Source organism: Tinamus guttatus, unplaced genomic scaffold, assembly GCF_059628265.1.
Source record: "Tinamus guttatus ecotype Peru unplaced genomic scaffold, ASM5962826v1 Tinamus_guttatus_pri_ptg000039l, whole genome shotgun sequence".
NCBI lineage: Eukaryota > Metazoa > Chordata > Aves > Tinamiformes > Tinamidae > Tinamus > Tinamus guttatus.
In genome coordinates, this window is record NW_028288573.1 from 607,960 (window position 1) to 623,149 (window position 15,190).

A 15,190-nucleotide genomic window follows, 5' to 3' on the forward strand; every position below is an offset into this window, starting at 1 on the left:
AACTTTGTTACTCTAAGGGCATATTCATTAGGGTTCAACAATCCCTGGAAAAGCCAGATCCTCAGACCAGCACCAGTTATGTACTGCCTTGTGCAGCCAGCTTCTCAAAACTGCTCAGCAGCATGCACATGCTGAAGGCTTAGCAATTCCCCCCTCCCTTTCTTTGGCATTATAACCCCTTCCTACATCCCTGCTATGCTGACAAATACGGAGCAGGTGGAAGACAAGTAAAACGATCCCTGTGATTTATTCTTCCACCTGGATCAGGTATCCAACTAAGCCCTGTCTACCATGTAACCCAGTGGTGTTGCTAGCCATGCTTATTGCTGCCTGGCAAAAAAGGCCTGTCTGCTCCTTCACCACTGCCATATCAGTCCTTTTGATATGTCTAATCATCCATTTCCCTCCTTTCTTCCTTCCTTCATTCCCCAAAAATCACCCAACACCCCAGTCTGGCACATCGGAGCATGGAATAACAAGTCGAGCCTTGGGGCCTCAGAGTCGGATGAACGCAGAGGGAGGAGCAGGATGGGATTTTCCTGAGTGTCTTCTCTGCCCTGCTCCCCCATACACCTTATCAGGCAACACCAGCTGCAGCAGGAGCAGCCACTGACCTTGGGCAGCTACAAAGGCCAGATCCATATGTGCCGACGTCCTCTCCTCTTGCCCAGCTGTTCTGTGAGCTCCTCAGGAAGGGATGAGCTCAATCTGTCTGCGATTCCTTCCAGCCATTTGATTTATTTCAGCATTAGCATTCGGATCTGTGCGGTCCCAGAGAAGCTCCCCCCCCCCCGAAGGACAGACAAGGTGACATCTTATGCTCATTTTCAGATGAGTGGTATCCAGCTGTATGATTCTGCATACAGAAATCACTGCCATTTTCAAAGGCCTTTCCTATGCAGTGATTCCCCACACATGCCCACATTCTCAGTCTCCCACATCTCACATTCCCCGTGCCAGATGCTGCACAGCAAGACCAAAGATATCCTGGTGTCTGGAGCAGCTTCCCTGATCAGGTGGGACTTGCTCCAGGGTTCACTCCATGCCGGTGCCTTGTTTTTAAACCAGCATCTTCCACTCCAGCCCCTGCTGCCACAGAAATAAGGAAGAGCATTTTTTTAAGATGGGTAAATGAGGGATTTTTATTATTATTATTATTTGGGTTTTATTGTGTCTTTTGAATTCAGCTGTATGCCCATAATTTAGAGGGAGGGTCAGGGAACCACCACGTTAAGCTTGGCTGGCCAAGCTGTGAGGAGAGTAATGGCATCATCTAGTGGTCAGACAGGTCCCTCGCATGTGCATTAAAGCGAGCTGGAAGACCTGGGTGTTTTCACACCTGAACTGGGATTGCCCAGTGGAACAAGAACGCTTCTGGACGGAGGGCTGTGCAGCAACCCACCGGAGAGCCCCCGGGAGTTCCCTGGGGTGCTCAGATGCATGAGGGACCTGGCTGTTCCCTGCCACCATGGCTAGTGCCAACGCCTCTAGGAACCATCTCCTTTCCCAATCTCCCTTTTTTTTTTTTAGAAAAAAATCAGGGAAACAGAGAGGTGGACAGTGGAATGCAAAGCCTTTACGTTATAGCTCAGAGTATGGTGCTTATAGCTGAGCACTTCAGGTTAATCTCCTATACCTCCTCATAGGTAGTTGGCCGTGGTTATAAACACACAACTCTCGAACTCCAAGTTAAAGCTTCCTAAGCGGCTTCTTCAGTGTTCATGGGACAACTACAGAAACTGATCCAAGTTAACACTTATTTCATAAGACAAGGCTAGAACAGAAACTCGATGAACTCGCTTCACTAACAGATTTCTCTCATTTTAACCGGAAAAAAATGAGGAACTTTCCACTTCACTCAAAGAACAGGCTCTTGCAGCCCTGCTGGGGTGGAGTGCACTTGTGATTGTTATCTGAGCATGAGTCAGTCCCTTTCTAGAGTAGTGCAGCCTTTAACTCTGCATTTCCAAGGTTTTTTAATGTTTGGTTTAAAAATAAAGCAAAAGAAAATAAACTCTTTCAACCCTGATATTTTGGTACGATTATATTTACTCCAACTGAATCTTAACTTCATCATTGTGCCATTTTTCCTGTGGGATTCAGCTCCTGTTTGTGAAATACTTGATTTATGATGAACTGTTGAAAATTATGTTTAGGGCTGCTGTACAGCTGAGGGCCAGTTGAGCTTTCATTGTTATTACTTTTGGCAGAGCATTTCTTACCTTAAAGACCCTTTGCTGGCTCTCCTTCTCCCTTCCATAAACCCTTGCTTTCTCTAGCACAGTTGTAGTACTTGCTTGGGAAGCACTCGTATCACAACAATGTCAAGAAGACAAGAGAGAAAATATTTACTTTCCTGCATTGAGTGCTGCTGTTTTGGTGATATCCTATTCATTATGCATCTGTTGTGTTTATTTCCCCTCTCAGAGTGCGCTGTTCTGCATTGATTAATTGCAAATGTTTCCTGGTTTCCTCCAGTCCCCGTTGCTTTAATCTCCACAGGCTTCTGTACATTTTGTTTCCCTTCTCCTGTGCCTGCCTGTGGCCCTTGCTGCTGCAATGTCACCCCTAAATGCCATGGCACAGCACCAGAGAAACATCATCCCCAAGAGGCATCTCTTTAGGGCATGCGAAGAAAGCAGTTTGTGTTTAGTTGATTTAGGAAGCCTCCGGCCACTACAAGTCTTGGTTTGGTGTCCATGTTGTGAGAGGAAGGAAGATGGAGAGGAGGGAAGTATGTGCCATTTCCCAAAAAAAAAGCTAAGACAAATCCCACCCCTGGAGTCAAGTGTGTCCCAGCACACAGAGTACTGACTGACTGGAGGTGTTGGCAAGGATGTGGGGACACAGAGCAAATTATTATGGAGGATGAGTCAAAAGCAGCATCTATCTCTGGGAAACCTCATTAACTGCTGTTTTTCCCTCTTGTGGCAGGTGATGGACAGCTCAATGCCTCTGATTGGGGAGCACGTGGAAGAGGACAGACAGCTTATAGCAGATCTGGTTGTTTCCAAAATGAGTCAGCTTGTCACAACTGCTGGATCTACCCCGTCACCGCTGAGGCCTTGGGTATGAGAATATGGAGACATTTTGGACAAAATGCCTTCCCAGACCATTTTCTTTCTCTCCTGTGAGGGCTGTCAGGCAGTCGCGTGTCTCTCAGAACCATATGGGAATGTACTGGATAGATTCACTCCTGCTTTTTGAAGTTCTCTCTGCAGTGGGTGCCCCTTCCTCTTCTTCTATGTGACTGTGATATCACATTGATACTACGGGTGTCTGGACATGCTGTCTTATTAAGCTAAATCCCTTTTCAGATCTGTATATTTATAGGTGCTTGTTACTCCTGACTTCACCTCCACAAACACCAACCCTTGGGATAGGTTTCATTTCAGTCTACACATCCCTGATGAAGAATTCAGGCTTCCCAAACAGGACAGTGGGAAACTTCTCCAAGAGTTGTTCCATTTCTTACTGCTGGCTTGCTCCTTTGGTGAGGTCCTTCACCTCTTTCATCAGGAGGAGGCTTGACTAAGATTGAATTCATATAGGAACCTCCCATCTTTAACTTTAAGGTGACTCTCTAGGGCTCCTCATGGCACATTCATTTTATATTCCTAGTGCCATATTTCCCAGCTGCAGTTGTGTGGAAATGAAGCACACCAGGGCACAATCTGTGACAGTGAACTGTCTCCAGGTACATGTGCAACACCTCTTTCAGTATCTAGCAGGGATAAGCAGGAGGTTGAGTACAACAGAAATCTGTACAAAAGCAACAGCAGGAGAGTAAGCAGACTGAGGGATCATTCTGACTGCAATGCACTGAAGAAGTTTCCATTTGAGACAGAAAGTGGTGGGATAGGGATTCTCTGACTCTCTTCCTCTGCCATAATGGCAGTCTGCTCCTGCTAAACTATGTCTCCAGCATGAACTGTACTCAGGGTAACCCCAAAACAGGTTTTAGCTTGAATGAGGAGGTGAACATTTAAAAGATACTGAAAAAGGCTTTAGGGCAGGGAAAACTATACAGAAGGCATAGTATCTTCTCCCACTGAAGTGGAATCAAAACTGCCATCTGAAATAAACAAGAAACAGAGTGTTTAAACTAAGAGCAAAGGCAAAGCTAGCAGATGTATCTGTTGTCTATGTTTGTAGAATACTGGTACAGGATTGGGCTGAATTACAGCAGACCTAAAACAGGACAAAAAAAAAAAAAAAAAAAAAAAAGTCCTGTAGAGGCTGGATGTCAAATAGAAGAGTTAAATAAAAAAAAAGCTCTTCACCAAAAATAAAAGCTAAATATGTCTGTATACAGAATGAAGAAAATAAAAAGCACAACAGTGTAAACTAAACTGTTCTTCCATAGAAAAGACCTGGGTACAACAAGATTACAGGATCTGTGGAAACTGCAACTGCTAGTTTTATGCTGTAAAGCATAGTTACAAATCCACCCAGGGAAATACCTAGGCAGGCAACAGCACTGCAGAGCTAGAGCTAGAGATGAAGAGTTTCACAGAGCTTAGAAAAATAACAGTTCTGAATATTGAGGGCAGCAGTGCTGAATCCATAAAAATACGAATCCTTCGATATCCTATGGGTATCCACAGGATCCCATATGTATTATCAGGACTGTCTATACCAGTCTCTGGAAAAAGGAAAACTGGAAACTTGACAAAGTGTGTGCGCAGCATTGAGAGATATGGAAGAAGCAATGAGATGTAACGACGTGAGACTACAGCCATTAAGAAGCAAGTCAAATAGCTCAGTGAGACAGCAATTCTGAGAGAGTTTCCCATCTTTTTAGGTGACTGCTTCCTGGAAGAGTAAAATCCAAGTGAAGCAGGAGATAACAGCGTTGGGGAGGTTCAGTTTAGGTATTAGGAAAAATTTCTACACAGAAAGAGTTGTGAAGCATTGGAATGGGCTGCCCAGGGAAGTGGCAAAGTCCCCATTCCTGGCTGTGGTCAAGAAATGTGTAGGTGAGGGACATGGTTTAGCAGGCATGGTGTTTAAGGGTTTATGGTTGGACTCGATGATCTTGAAGGTCTTTTCCAACTATAATGATTCTATGACTTTGTCCCCAAACATGCCCAGGTACAATTCAGGAAGTCAACATGTACTAATAGGTTTGAAATTCAAGGGACAGATGTGATATCAGAAGTAATGATATGACATGAACTATTAAAAGGATAATTTCAGTAAGAATGAGAAAAGTAATCCAAAGCTCCCTAGGATTAAAAGTAAAGCTGTATGGAAGTTATTTAAGAGAACATCGTATTCTGGAAGGCCTATATAAATTTCTGATCTGCTCCTGAACCAAGAATGCAAGAAAAAACTCCTAGAGCTAAGAGGCAAAGTAAAACATTATGTTGAAGACACACAGGAAAACAACTTCCAAATTTGGAAATCTGACATTTAGGAAGAGCTTTATGCACAATTGTGCAAGTAATAAAAGGAAACTTATAAAGGATAGAATGGATTTTGAAGAGCAAATAGAGGGGCAAATGAAACAAATTTTTTAAGTTTGAGAAGAACCTTTGATAAGGTTCTTTTTTTATGATAAAGAATTGGTGGCCTCTATGGATCGTCAGAGGTTAATGCAGAAAAGAAGGGCAACAGAGGTAATGTTGCGACTCTAGCAGATTTAATTGCTGAAAGTGGGGAACTTCTTCAACTAAACACAGTTTTTCTTGATAATGAAGACCAGGGAGTAGGAGAGAGGAAAAAGACAATGATTAAATCAATGATTACTGCTATTTTTTTAAATTATTGAGTCCCCAGACACAGATGGCTACATCCAATGAGATAAATTTAGGAAGCAACTCAGCTGCCAAGAAAAAAAGTGCAATTTCATTAGAAACAGCTATTGCTCCAGCAGACTGGTGTGTAACAAATGCAAAACATGCGTTTATAAAGATTATAAGAGTAATGTGAAAAATGTAAACAAGTAAGTTATGGACCCTACAAGTTACCTCAAAGAATGATTTGAGGAATAATACACTAATAAAACAACACAACTATGCCTTAAGAGCATCTATCAGTTTTCTTTGCAAAGAGGGACAAGATGCTAATTACAACCTATTTTTTCATGATTACCACATGAAACCTGGTTTCACAGATACGACATGATACAACTGCTGCAGCTTCATTCTTTCCATTTGTTGTTTCCCTTTCAGTGGCACAAATGCCTTGGGCTGATCCTTTTCCTAACTGAGGGAAACTTCCCTAATTTCCTTCATGATTGAGGCTTGAGGGCCAGTTTTGCCGATATGTCTAAGAGGCTTGGGCTGGCTGTAGACAATAACAGCACAGGTGAAGATGAGATCTGAGTCCCCTTCTTTGCCTGGTCTAATCAGGACGTCTCTCAGTACTAGGATAGCAAATTCCTACCAATATCAAGGCAAGGTTTAGTGCGCCAAGGACAAGAGGCCAATGGAAAGTTCCTGGGTTTTCCACCCCATCCATTTGGCAAGTCCTGAATAAACAGTGTACAATGGGCTGGCAATCTCATCCCATTTATGTTAGTCAACTGAAACTCATCTCTCTGCTTCCAACTATGAAACATTTCTTCCCATTTCCAGAATTGCTTAGCTAATTCTCTAGGCAATCCTGACCTTCCAGGAGCCTCAACAACTCCTTTATCATTGTGTTCTCCATGTAAATAATCCAGCACGTACCAGTCTGTCTGTCTCCAACTTCCCTTGCTTTCATAAACAATTTTGTGTAATAGTCTTACTCAGACTTTTGTTAACCTTGGACAGTCCCTCTGTGCAACAATTCTGTGTTGCTTAATCTGTTTATTGAAATATCTGTCAAAAAGGGTAAACAGTAAGAGAGAAAAAAGTGCAGATGGCACCAACTTATTTGGGTTAGTCAGGACCAGGGAGGATGGTGAAGAACAACCGACAGAGCTAGGTTTGTTAAGTCACCTTAACATATTGAAGATTGAAAGGTAAGTTGAACTGAGGGCAGAAAATAGAACATAAACAATCTGTATGCCTTGCACTGTCTAAGCTAACCATACCACTTGTGAGAAAAACTGTTCTGTACAGGCTCAGCCTGTGGTTGGGTTGATACAGGAAGATCAGGGAATTAGGATGCACATGAAATGAGCTGGTGATGCGTATGGAGAACAAAGATACTGCTTCATCTGGAACAACATAGGCAGAACTGCCTCTGACATCTGCGGAAGGAGTCACAAAGCTGGAAACAAAACGTTGGTAATGAAATGATTCGGGGCCTGGAAACATTCATATGGAGATACTGAAGGGATTCAACGTCGGCCTTATAAAGGAGAAGTCCTAGTAAAAGTAGATTGTGAGAACTATTCTCAAAGTCAGAATGAAGCAATGATGTTAAGAAGTGGGAAACCACAGAAAGGAAATGCCTTTTAATTCACCGTGTAATTGGGCAGCAGAACTCATGTCACAGAAGGTCAGTGGAGCTGAGGTCTGGGCACAACTCTAAGGACCTGGATGTCAATATCAAAACAAAGGGCCTGGAGTGTTGCAAAGATTTTGTGGAGCAAATTGTAAACTTCATGTCTCAGGGTTTAAGCTGGTCCCTGCTTATTAGCACTCTAGTTGAGACCCCTTAGGATAAAGAGATGATTACTCCATATATGTAAATTACTCCATGGTTCATTTCTACTTCCTCTGGAACATCTGGTGGTGGCAACTGTTCAAAATGGGAGATGGGACTAAGTGATCCTTGGGTCTGATGCATTTGCCGATTCCTGATTGTCTAATACATGTTTGAGATTGTAACTTCATTGTTATTCCCTATGAGCAAACAGATTTTGTGTTTTTTTTTATTACTCAGCTTTCCACTTTAGTCTCGTGAGATTTTACCAGCCAGTTGCCGAGAGTATGTGTGTGTGTATTTATTTAAGGAACATTTCAGGATTCTGCAATTCCTATAGTAATTTCTCTGTGGGGACACTGTATTAACTGAAATGGATTCTTTTCCTCTAGCCTCCACAAGGTCAGCCTCAGTCAGTGAAATCTCAGCCTGGACCGCAGCTTGGACAACTGTCCCAACCACGGCCTCCTCCCCAAGGTACAGTTCTTTAGGATTCATGACAGTGGACTGTTAGAAATATTGGTTTGCATTCTAATTAAAAGATCTCAGGGTCAAGATTTCGCTGATTGTTCCCATTCATCGAGTAGTGGGCAGCAAATTCTGTGCTGCTGCAAAACTGCTGCTGCAATATTCCATAGCAGCTCAGAAAGCAGAGTGAAAATCTGATACTGACCCAGTTGATACTGCAGCTAGAGCTTAGCTTAGCAGTGCAAAGCCACCTGAACTGGCACTAGAGCAGGAATTGGGGGAGAGCCTTTGCTTTTGCATGAAGCTGTAGCAGCTCTTAATCTTAGGGAGTGATGGGAAGATGCTGGTGCTGTCAGGCTTGGAACAGGCACGAAGCAACAGGATGTTTGATCCAGCTGACCAGATGCTTCCCTGTCAGGAAGGAAAAGGACACCCCCAAGCCCTCCTGACAGCACAAGCAGGTTTGACTGGTGTGATTTGGCCAGAGCAACACTTTGTTGTCCGAATTGAGGTTGCGTGATGAACTGCAGGGCTGCCTGGCTCCCAGGCCATGCCAAGCTTGTAATTCACATGTCCTACTATCCCTTTTCCTCTAGACACTCTTTTTTTTACCAATCCTCTCAAATAAACATCCATCCCTTATTACTTTTTCCCCATTGGTCCCAGTTTTGCTATGTCCAAAATTTTGTATTTCTGACAATGTTACCCAGTCAATTTTGGCCTTATACAGTATTACTGACATGTTTACCTAGGCAATGTTGGCCTTTCAAGGGCCAACTACCACAGATGTCCCCACTACTTCCCTTCAATTACCTGTGAAGTTTGATCATTTCTCACATAGCGCCCCTTTGACCACCTGTGAAATCTAGCTCTATCTCTTTACAGTGCTACCTGTAAATTTTGTCAGCTTTTCACACCAATATGTGCCAGATCCAGCAATTTCACATAGCACGTCCATGAGTTTTCCACATCCCGTTCAGTTTAACCCCAGGCCAAGGCCTCACAGTAGCACAGCCTTCGCTTGCATCTTTAGCAACTAGGACTGAGCTGTGTGATCTGATTATTCTTGTCTGCTTCTGTTTGTCAAGAGCGAGTAGCATGTGTGGCTACAGTAGTCAAAAATATCTACTCCCATCTCTGTTTTGAGGATCTGCTACCAAAACGGCTGAAGTCACTTGCTGCTAATACTGCCGGGATAGATGTACACATAGTGGATAGGCTGTAATTTCACATCAAACCACTGGCCCCGTTTCATTTTCTGCAAAAAGTTTGTTCTGCAGTAACTTCCTCCCCACTGCAAGCAGCGCTTGCCAGGGATAAGAAGGATTAGTTACATGGAAGAATATAGCACCTTGAAGTGTGTCCCTCTGGCAAGAGAGCAGCAAAGAGAAATGGCCTTGCAACACCTCTAGGAATGTGGGCATGTAACTAGTGATAGGCCTGTAAAAGAGTATGGCCCTTATCCTTCCACATGATGCTACTCTGGATAGTTTCTCTCCCTATTGCTCCATGTAGATACTCTGCTTGTTGTCCACCACATGCATCTCCTCATATCTCTACGTACGCGTCCCTTTCAGGCGGACCACGTCAGCCTCAGGTATCTCAGCCTGCCCGGACAACGGCACCACCACAGCAGCGGCTTTCTCCGCAGGGACAACAGCCCCAGAGTCCCCAGTCCACTTCACCTCAGCAGCAAAGATCACCGGGATCTCCGCAGCAAGTCCGATCCGCAACCGGCTCCTCGCCCGTGCAGGCCTCCAAGCCAGGCGTCTTTCCCCCACAGCAGCCTAGACCTCCTGCTCAAGGCCGGGCCCCAAGCCAGCCGAGCCCCACTGACGTGCCCAAGCAGCAGGCCGCTCCACAGCCACATCTGAAGTAGGTCTCTGTTAGACCATTACACCTGCAGGTATTAAAATTTGGCTGTCAGAAAAAGGATCCGGACCTGGCACAAGGGGCACATCACCTCTTGTCAGGCGGGAGTCCTCATGGTCACAGACCCTCACTACTGGGAGTCATTTTGGAGGTACATAAGACTGGAGATGATAACACACTGGCCACCACTGAGCTGCTGTCAAGAGGAACAAGCTGTCCTTTACATCTTTAAGATTTCACATTCTTTCTCCTGCTAGGCACTCGCTGATAATTGTGTGGCTTGCCCTTGGCCATGTTAACGCTGCACGTTAACATGCTTTCCTAGCAGTGCCTACATCCCTTTCAGACTGTGCTCGTCACATTAGTGGCCAGAAAGCTGGACAGGAGTCATTCCTGCACTGTTTGCTGAATGCCGGAGCTGCACAACATTCTTTAGTGGGCAATTTTTGGCAAACAGTAGCAAAATGTTGCAGACTAAACATATACATATATCCCCAGATGGTGGCCACATGTTAAAGCATTCTCTTGGGGCAGAATTCACCCATAAAGAATAGTGCAACTTTGGTAGGAGCCTTTGCTGGCACCTCTGGTGGAAGATCTGGTTGTCACTATGGCAGGAAAACTTGGCAAAAAAAAGAAATGTTTGGTGTTGACAGAAAGCACAAGAAAAAAGCAAAAAAAAAAAGGTAAAAGCAGGTCCAAACAAAACATAAGCTGGAAATTAGAAGAAAGTTTCTAAATAGCAGAAGAGTGATGTTCTGAAACAGACTTTTGGTGGCGATGCCTACATTTTGGTGGTGATGCCTACATTAGCAAAGCAAAACAAGAGCAACGGATTTATAGATCAAAAAGTTCGTTCCATACTTTATGTATTTCAAGAAGTTTTATTTCAGAGCCTAATCTTGTGTTGAATGCCCTTTACTGATCAGAAACCACTTGGTGACGTAAACAAAAAGCTCAGTAAGTGAGGATAGTTGGGAGATGTATTTCAAAAGCCCTGCCCCCATCTGAACTAGAAGAGAAGCCCATATGCACCCAGCAGGAGCTGTGGGGCCAACCAGCAGAACTGCACAGCAGAGCTGATGGTCACAGCAGGGCTCACCGGGGTGGGCCAGCACCAGTACACGCTGCAGGGGACGTAGCTTCATATCTTGCCCCTAAAAATTATTGGCTCTCTCAGACATGGGATTCCCCTTGCTTAGCCCTCCTTCTGTCCTTGAATCTGTCGGTGTGGTGGAAGCCAAAGCACCAGTAACCAGCTTTGGACTATTACTTCCTTCTCCTGAGTCTAACTGTCCACTCCCTTTCTTGTTTCAGCAAATCCCAGTCCCTGACAAACACCTTCAGCATATCTGAACCACCCCAGCGGGGAAATGCGACTGAAGATGAAGCAAAGGCTGAGACCATCCGCAATCTGAGGAAATCATTTGCTAGCCTGTTTTCCGATTAACAGCCCTGCAGCCGGATCTCTGCTTTTGTCAGTCCCCACTCTTCATATCAGCCTATCCTGATGACATCCTGAGACATACAGCATGTCCCTGTACTTACAATACCTTTTGTAATAATAGCCTTTGCACAGAGATTTCAACAAATGCCTGGGTAAAGGGAATTTAGAAACCTATAGTTGTTTTAATTTTAAAAAAAAAAAAAAAAAGGAATTCTAGTAACGGTCTGAAAAATGGCTGTATAAAAGTGGCACTATTTCATTGTTCTTTGTGAATACTCGGAATCGCATCTGCTCGTATGACTGAGTTGTAAAGCAAATTTTACTCCTGCTAACCCCTGTGGAGTCAACACGATTCTGACAGTGCAAAGCAGATTTTATTTTACTTGTATATAGTCAATACAATTGTTAACTTGCAATTGCAGAGCGCTCGTTGAGGCTGAGCTAGAAAGAACATAGGCTGATTTCAGAAACAGATTGCAAAGATGATAACGAGCATTCAGTGACTGATAAAGTGAGCATGCCCAAGCATGCAAACAGTGGGAATTGTGGAACTTCCTGATACCAGCTTGATAAAAAGTCACTTTTCAGAGCAAAAATACATTCAAATACTATGTGGAATCAGGCGTCAGTAAACGCCAAGGATCACATGAGCAGAGCACCCGGATGGACTGCATGTCTGCTCCAGTTCTCTCTGTTCATAGCTGTTAAAATGTCTCTGTTTTGAGCCTTGCAGTTATGTTCCCTGCATGTGATTCTTGAGTTCTGAGAGAATAGTGCTATGTCCTAACCCTGGAGCTCAAAAATAATCTGAGAAATGAACCATCCACACACAAAATCTCTTCCCCTGCCCCCAGAATCACCATGGAGCTCACATCCACAGTTCACACAAATTCCAGATAAACCCAGCTAAACTCCAAGTGCTTTGGGGACTTGGTCACATCTGGTAAACGCGTCCCCCAGGAACACGCACAATTAGGAGCAGAGCTGATGAAGTGCACGTGCTCGGGTGCTGAGTGTTCCATAATACCGAATGGATAAAGGGACGGAGTGAAATCCTGTCTCCCCCCTTGAACTCCCACTGGCTTCCCTGGGGTGAGTGCAAAATGAATGCAAGGTGACAGAGCTGTGACAGAACCGGAAAGCTCGCATTTAGAAATAAGATAAGCCAGGATAGGTCCAATGACTCCAGGCAACGGGGAGGTAACATATCCATATAAACTTATCAGTGTGTGTGTAGTTTATAGTGGGAGGTCATGCAAAGCCGATGATGATCAGTATTAGATGTCCTTCCTCGCCAACCACAGGGCTTATTCTTCTGGAGAAGTCAGAGATGGAAGAAAAAAACTGTATTTCTTTACCTGCTGTATTTCCTGCAAGCCTCTGATACAGAAAGAAGTAGCATTTGAGCACAAATGGGGACTGGGTCACCATTTTTGGTTTGCAATTTCAAAAACTTGGTGTAAATCAACAAAGTTATGGATATTTTTGCCAGTGGAGAGAATCTACCCCTTGAACTGGGGTAGTTCTCTTTATAACACACCTAATGAAAATACCAGTTCCCATACCACCATCTGACAGACAGGAGGCAAGTCTCTAAGGGGGAGGCAGCCAAGCCTCAATTTTTCTTCAGGCTTTGCCATGTAGTTTAGTCACAAACTGTGCATGCAGCTTCGAGGCCAGAGTTTTGGCTTTGCAACTCCCCTTGGGTTATTCTTAGGAGTACCAATGGAAATAAGTTAAAATAACTTTCCAGCCAACAGCACAGATCTTTGCTGTCACTTGGATGGGGAGATCCTTAAAGCAGCAGCAACAGCAACGTGTGCCATGTTGGACTTCACGGATCATGGTGGGAATGAAGCCAAACAAGCAATTTCTTTCTGCACAGCCTGTAATGAATGTCTACATCCAATCTGGACACAGCATAACCTACCCCTGAACAGGCCATCACACATAAAACAGCTTTGCGACCTGTGCACTTCCAGGCAAGAAACTTCATAGCTTTTCCAGGTTGGAAGGCTCTTGAGGGACTCACCTGGATAAGTGATTTATATCTCAAATTAAAAGAACCAAATTAAAGAACCACCTTATTCCCCGATGAATTTTCTTTCTTTTCTTTTCTTTTTTCTTTTTGGTCTATGTTGTCCTTCCAGACTTACTAAGCGGTTTACAATGTAGCATCATAAATACATGCCATTGTATGAGAAAGAAAACAGACCCTGCTGTTTCGCAATCTCCAGGAGCAATAAAAGAGTGACAAATGGCCTTGAGCAAACACTGTCCCACTGGCAGGAACAATAGCAGATTAACAGGCTCCACTATGTGGAGAGGAGGTAATACAACCCTGGTGGGAGAGGATTTCCTTCTGTAACACTTCCCTCAGCACAGCTTATCCCTTCCTCTGCTAAATGTTTGCAGGATACACCAGGGATGCAGAGGAAAAAAAAAAAAAAAGAACAATTACCAGAATTCTCAGTTGCTCCAGCCTCCAAACCTTAGGTCTTTCTTCCTAACGCAATCCATAAAGAAATAATGATGAGCTTGGCATGACTCTTTAAAGCAAGCCCAATCTATCATGGGAAGCACAGCGGCCGGCTCACTTGCTGATGCTGCAGCTGAGCCCGGTCGGGCTCTCCTCCAGCTGACCCGTGCAGCAGGACAGCCGGGCTGACGTGATGCCCAGCAGCGACTCGCACCTCGTCAGTGCTGCATCTGCCTGCAGCTCCAGCTGCCATCTCTCCAGCAGCAAGCAAACAGAAGGACATCTCCCCTCCTGCCAGCTCAGGCTTGCGAATACAAGTAATCCACCATCAACTCAACTTGGCTACTCCTATGGCCCCTGAAAAGCATCTTCAGTTCTGCCAACAAAAATACTTTAATGAACGCACTGAATTCCTAAGTCAAAATTATGAAACTCCCTGAAGGGTCTGATGTTGAGGAAAAGATGTTCCAAGAGCACAACTACTTCAGTCTACACCTGTGAGCTCCACACTTCAGATGTTGCAGCTAGCAGGAGATGCACAAATGCAATATCTGCTGCTTGAGTTATTGTCTTTGATGCAAACTTCCTCTTCCAAAACCCCTGCAATCTAACAAAGCAAAAGGGGCGAATACAAAAGGCTTTGACTCCATTTTATGAAAGAGGAACTGAAACATATCCATAAGGTATTTAAGTACCAAAATATATCATTTGGAGTTAGGTGGGGCAGTAAGGGGGCAACAGAGAAGTTGGTGAGTAGAAATTGCATTTAAATCACAGTGCAGACATGCTCTGTGGCAGACCTCAGGGTTGTCCCACAGCTCTCAAAACCGCACACCTGGGCAGAGCACTGGGTCTCTCTTTGTCCTGCAAGGTCAAAATTTCTTCATATGGAGACCAGGAAACAAGGATGGAGGAGTGCATGAGGATCTGGCCCAATGAGCTGGGACACAGCTGATACCCCCTCCCATTCACCACCTGGGAAACAAAAGTCTCCAGTTTCCTGGTTAGACACAGACTAAGGAACATCGTGACACCCTTACAGTATCGAGATGTGGTATCTCAGAACGTATCATCACTCATGCTCCCATGCAGTTAAAAGTCTTGTTTAAGGTTAAGACTGAGAAGAAACACTCTGCTCTATTAATTGCAGTTATACCATTTTCAGGCACTTCATTTTTTGTGGTTTCCTCTTCAGCAGGAATCACAAGTGACAATGACACATACACCTGCTTTAACAGCTGGCAAATTATCAAAGGAAGTAACTTGTAGGCATTCCCCTGCTTTGTCATCTAATTCTCAACTGTGTGTGTCCATGAGATGTGCAAATTGTATTTTCTATCTTG

The 15,190-nt window shown here is 44.2% G+C and overlaps 1 protein-coding gene across 1 annotated transcript in view; it reads left to right on the plus strand.

The window, feature by feature from the left end:
- Positions 1–11,381, plus strand: part of SYN3 (synapsin III) — a 189,784-nt gene extending 178,403 nt beyond the window's left edge. The window contains exons 11-14 of the mRNA XM_088535308.1: positions 2,935–3,069; positions 7,974–8,058; positions 9,627–9,924; positions 11,239–11,381. Of these exons, the coding sequence (XP_088391434.1) occupies positions 2,935–3,069; positions 7,974–8,058; positions 9,627–9,924; positions 11,239–11,371 (651 nt within the window). The 3' untranslated portion in view covers positions 11,372–11,381. The remainder of the gene's footprint in view (positions 1–2,934; positions 3,070–7,973; positions 8,059–9,626; positions 9,925–11,238) is intronic.
- Positions 11,382–15,190: the final 3,809 nt, after the last annotated feature.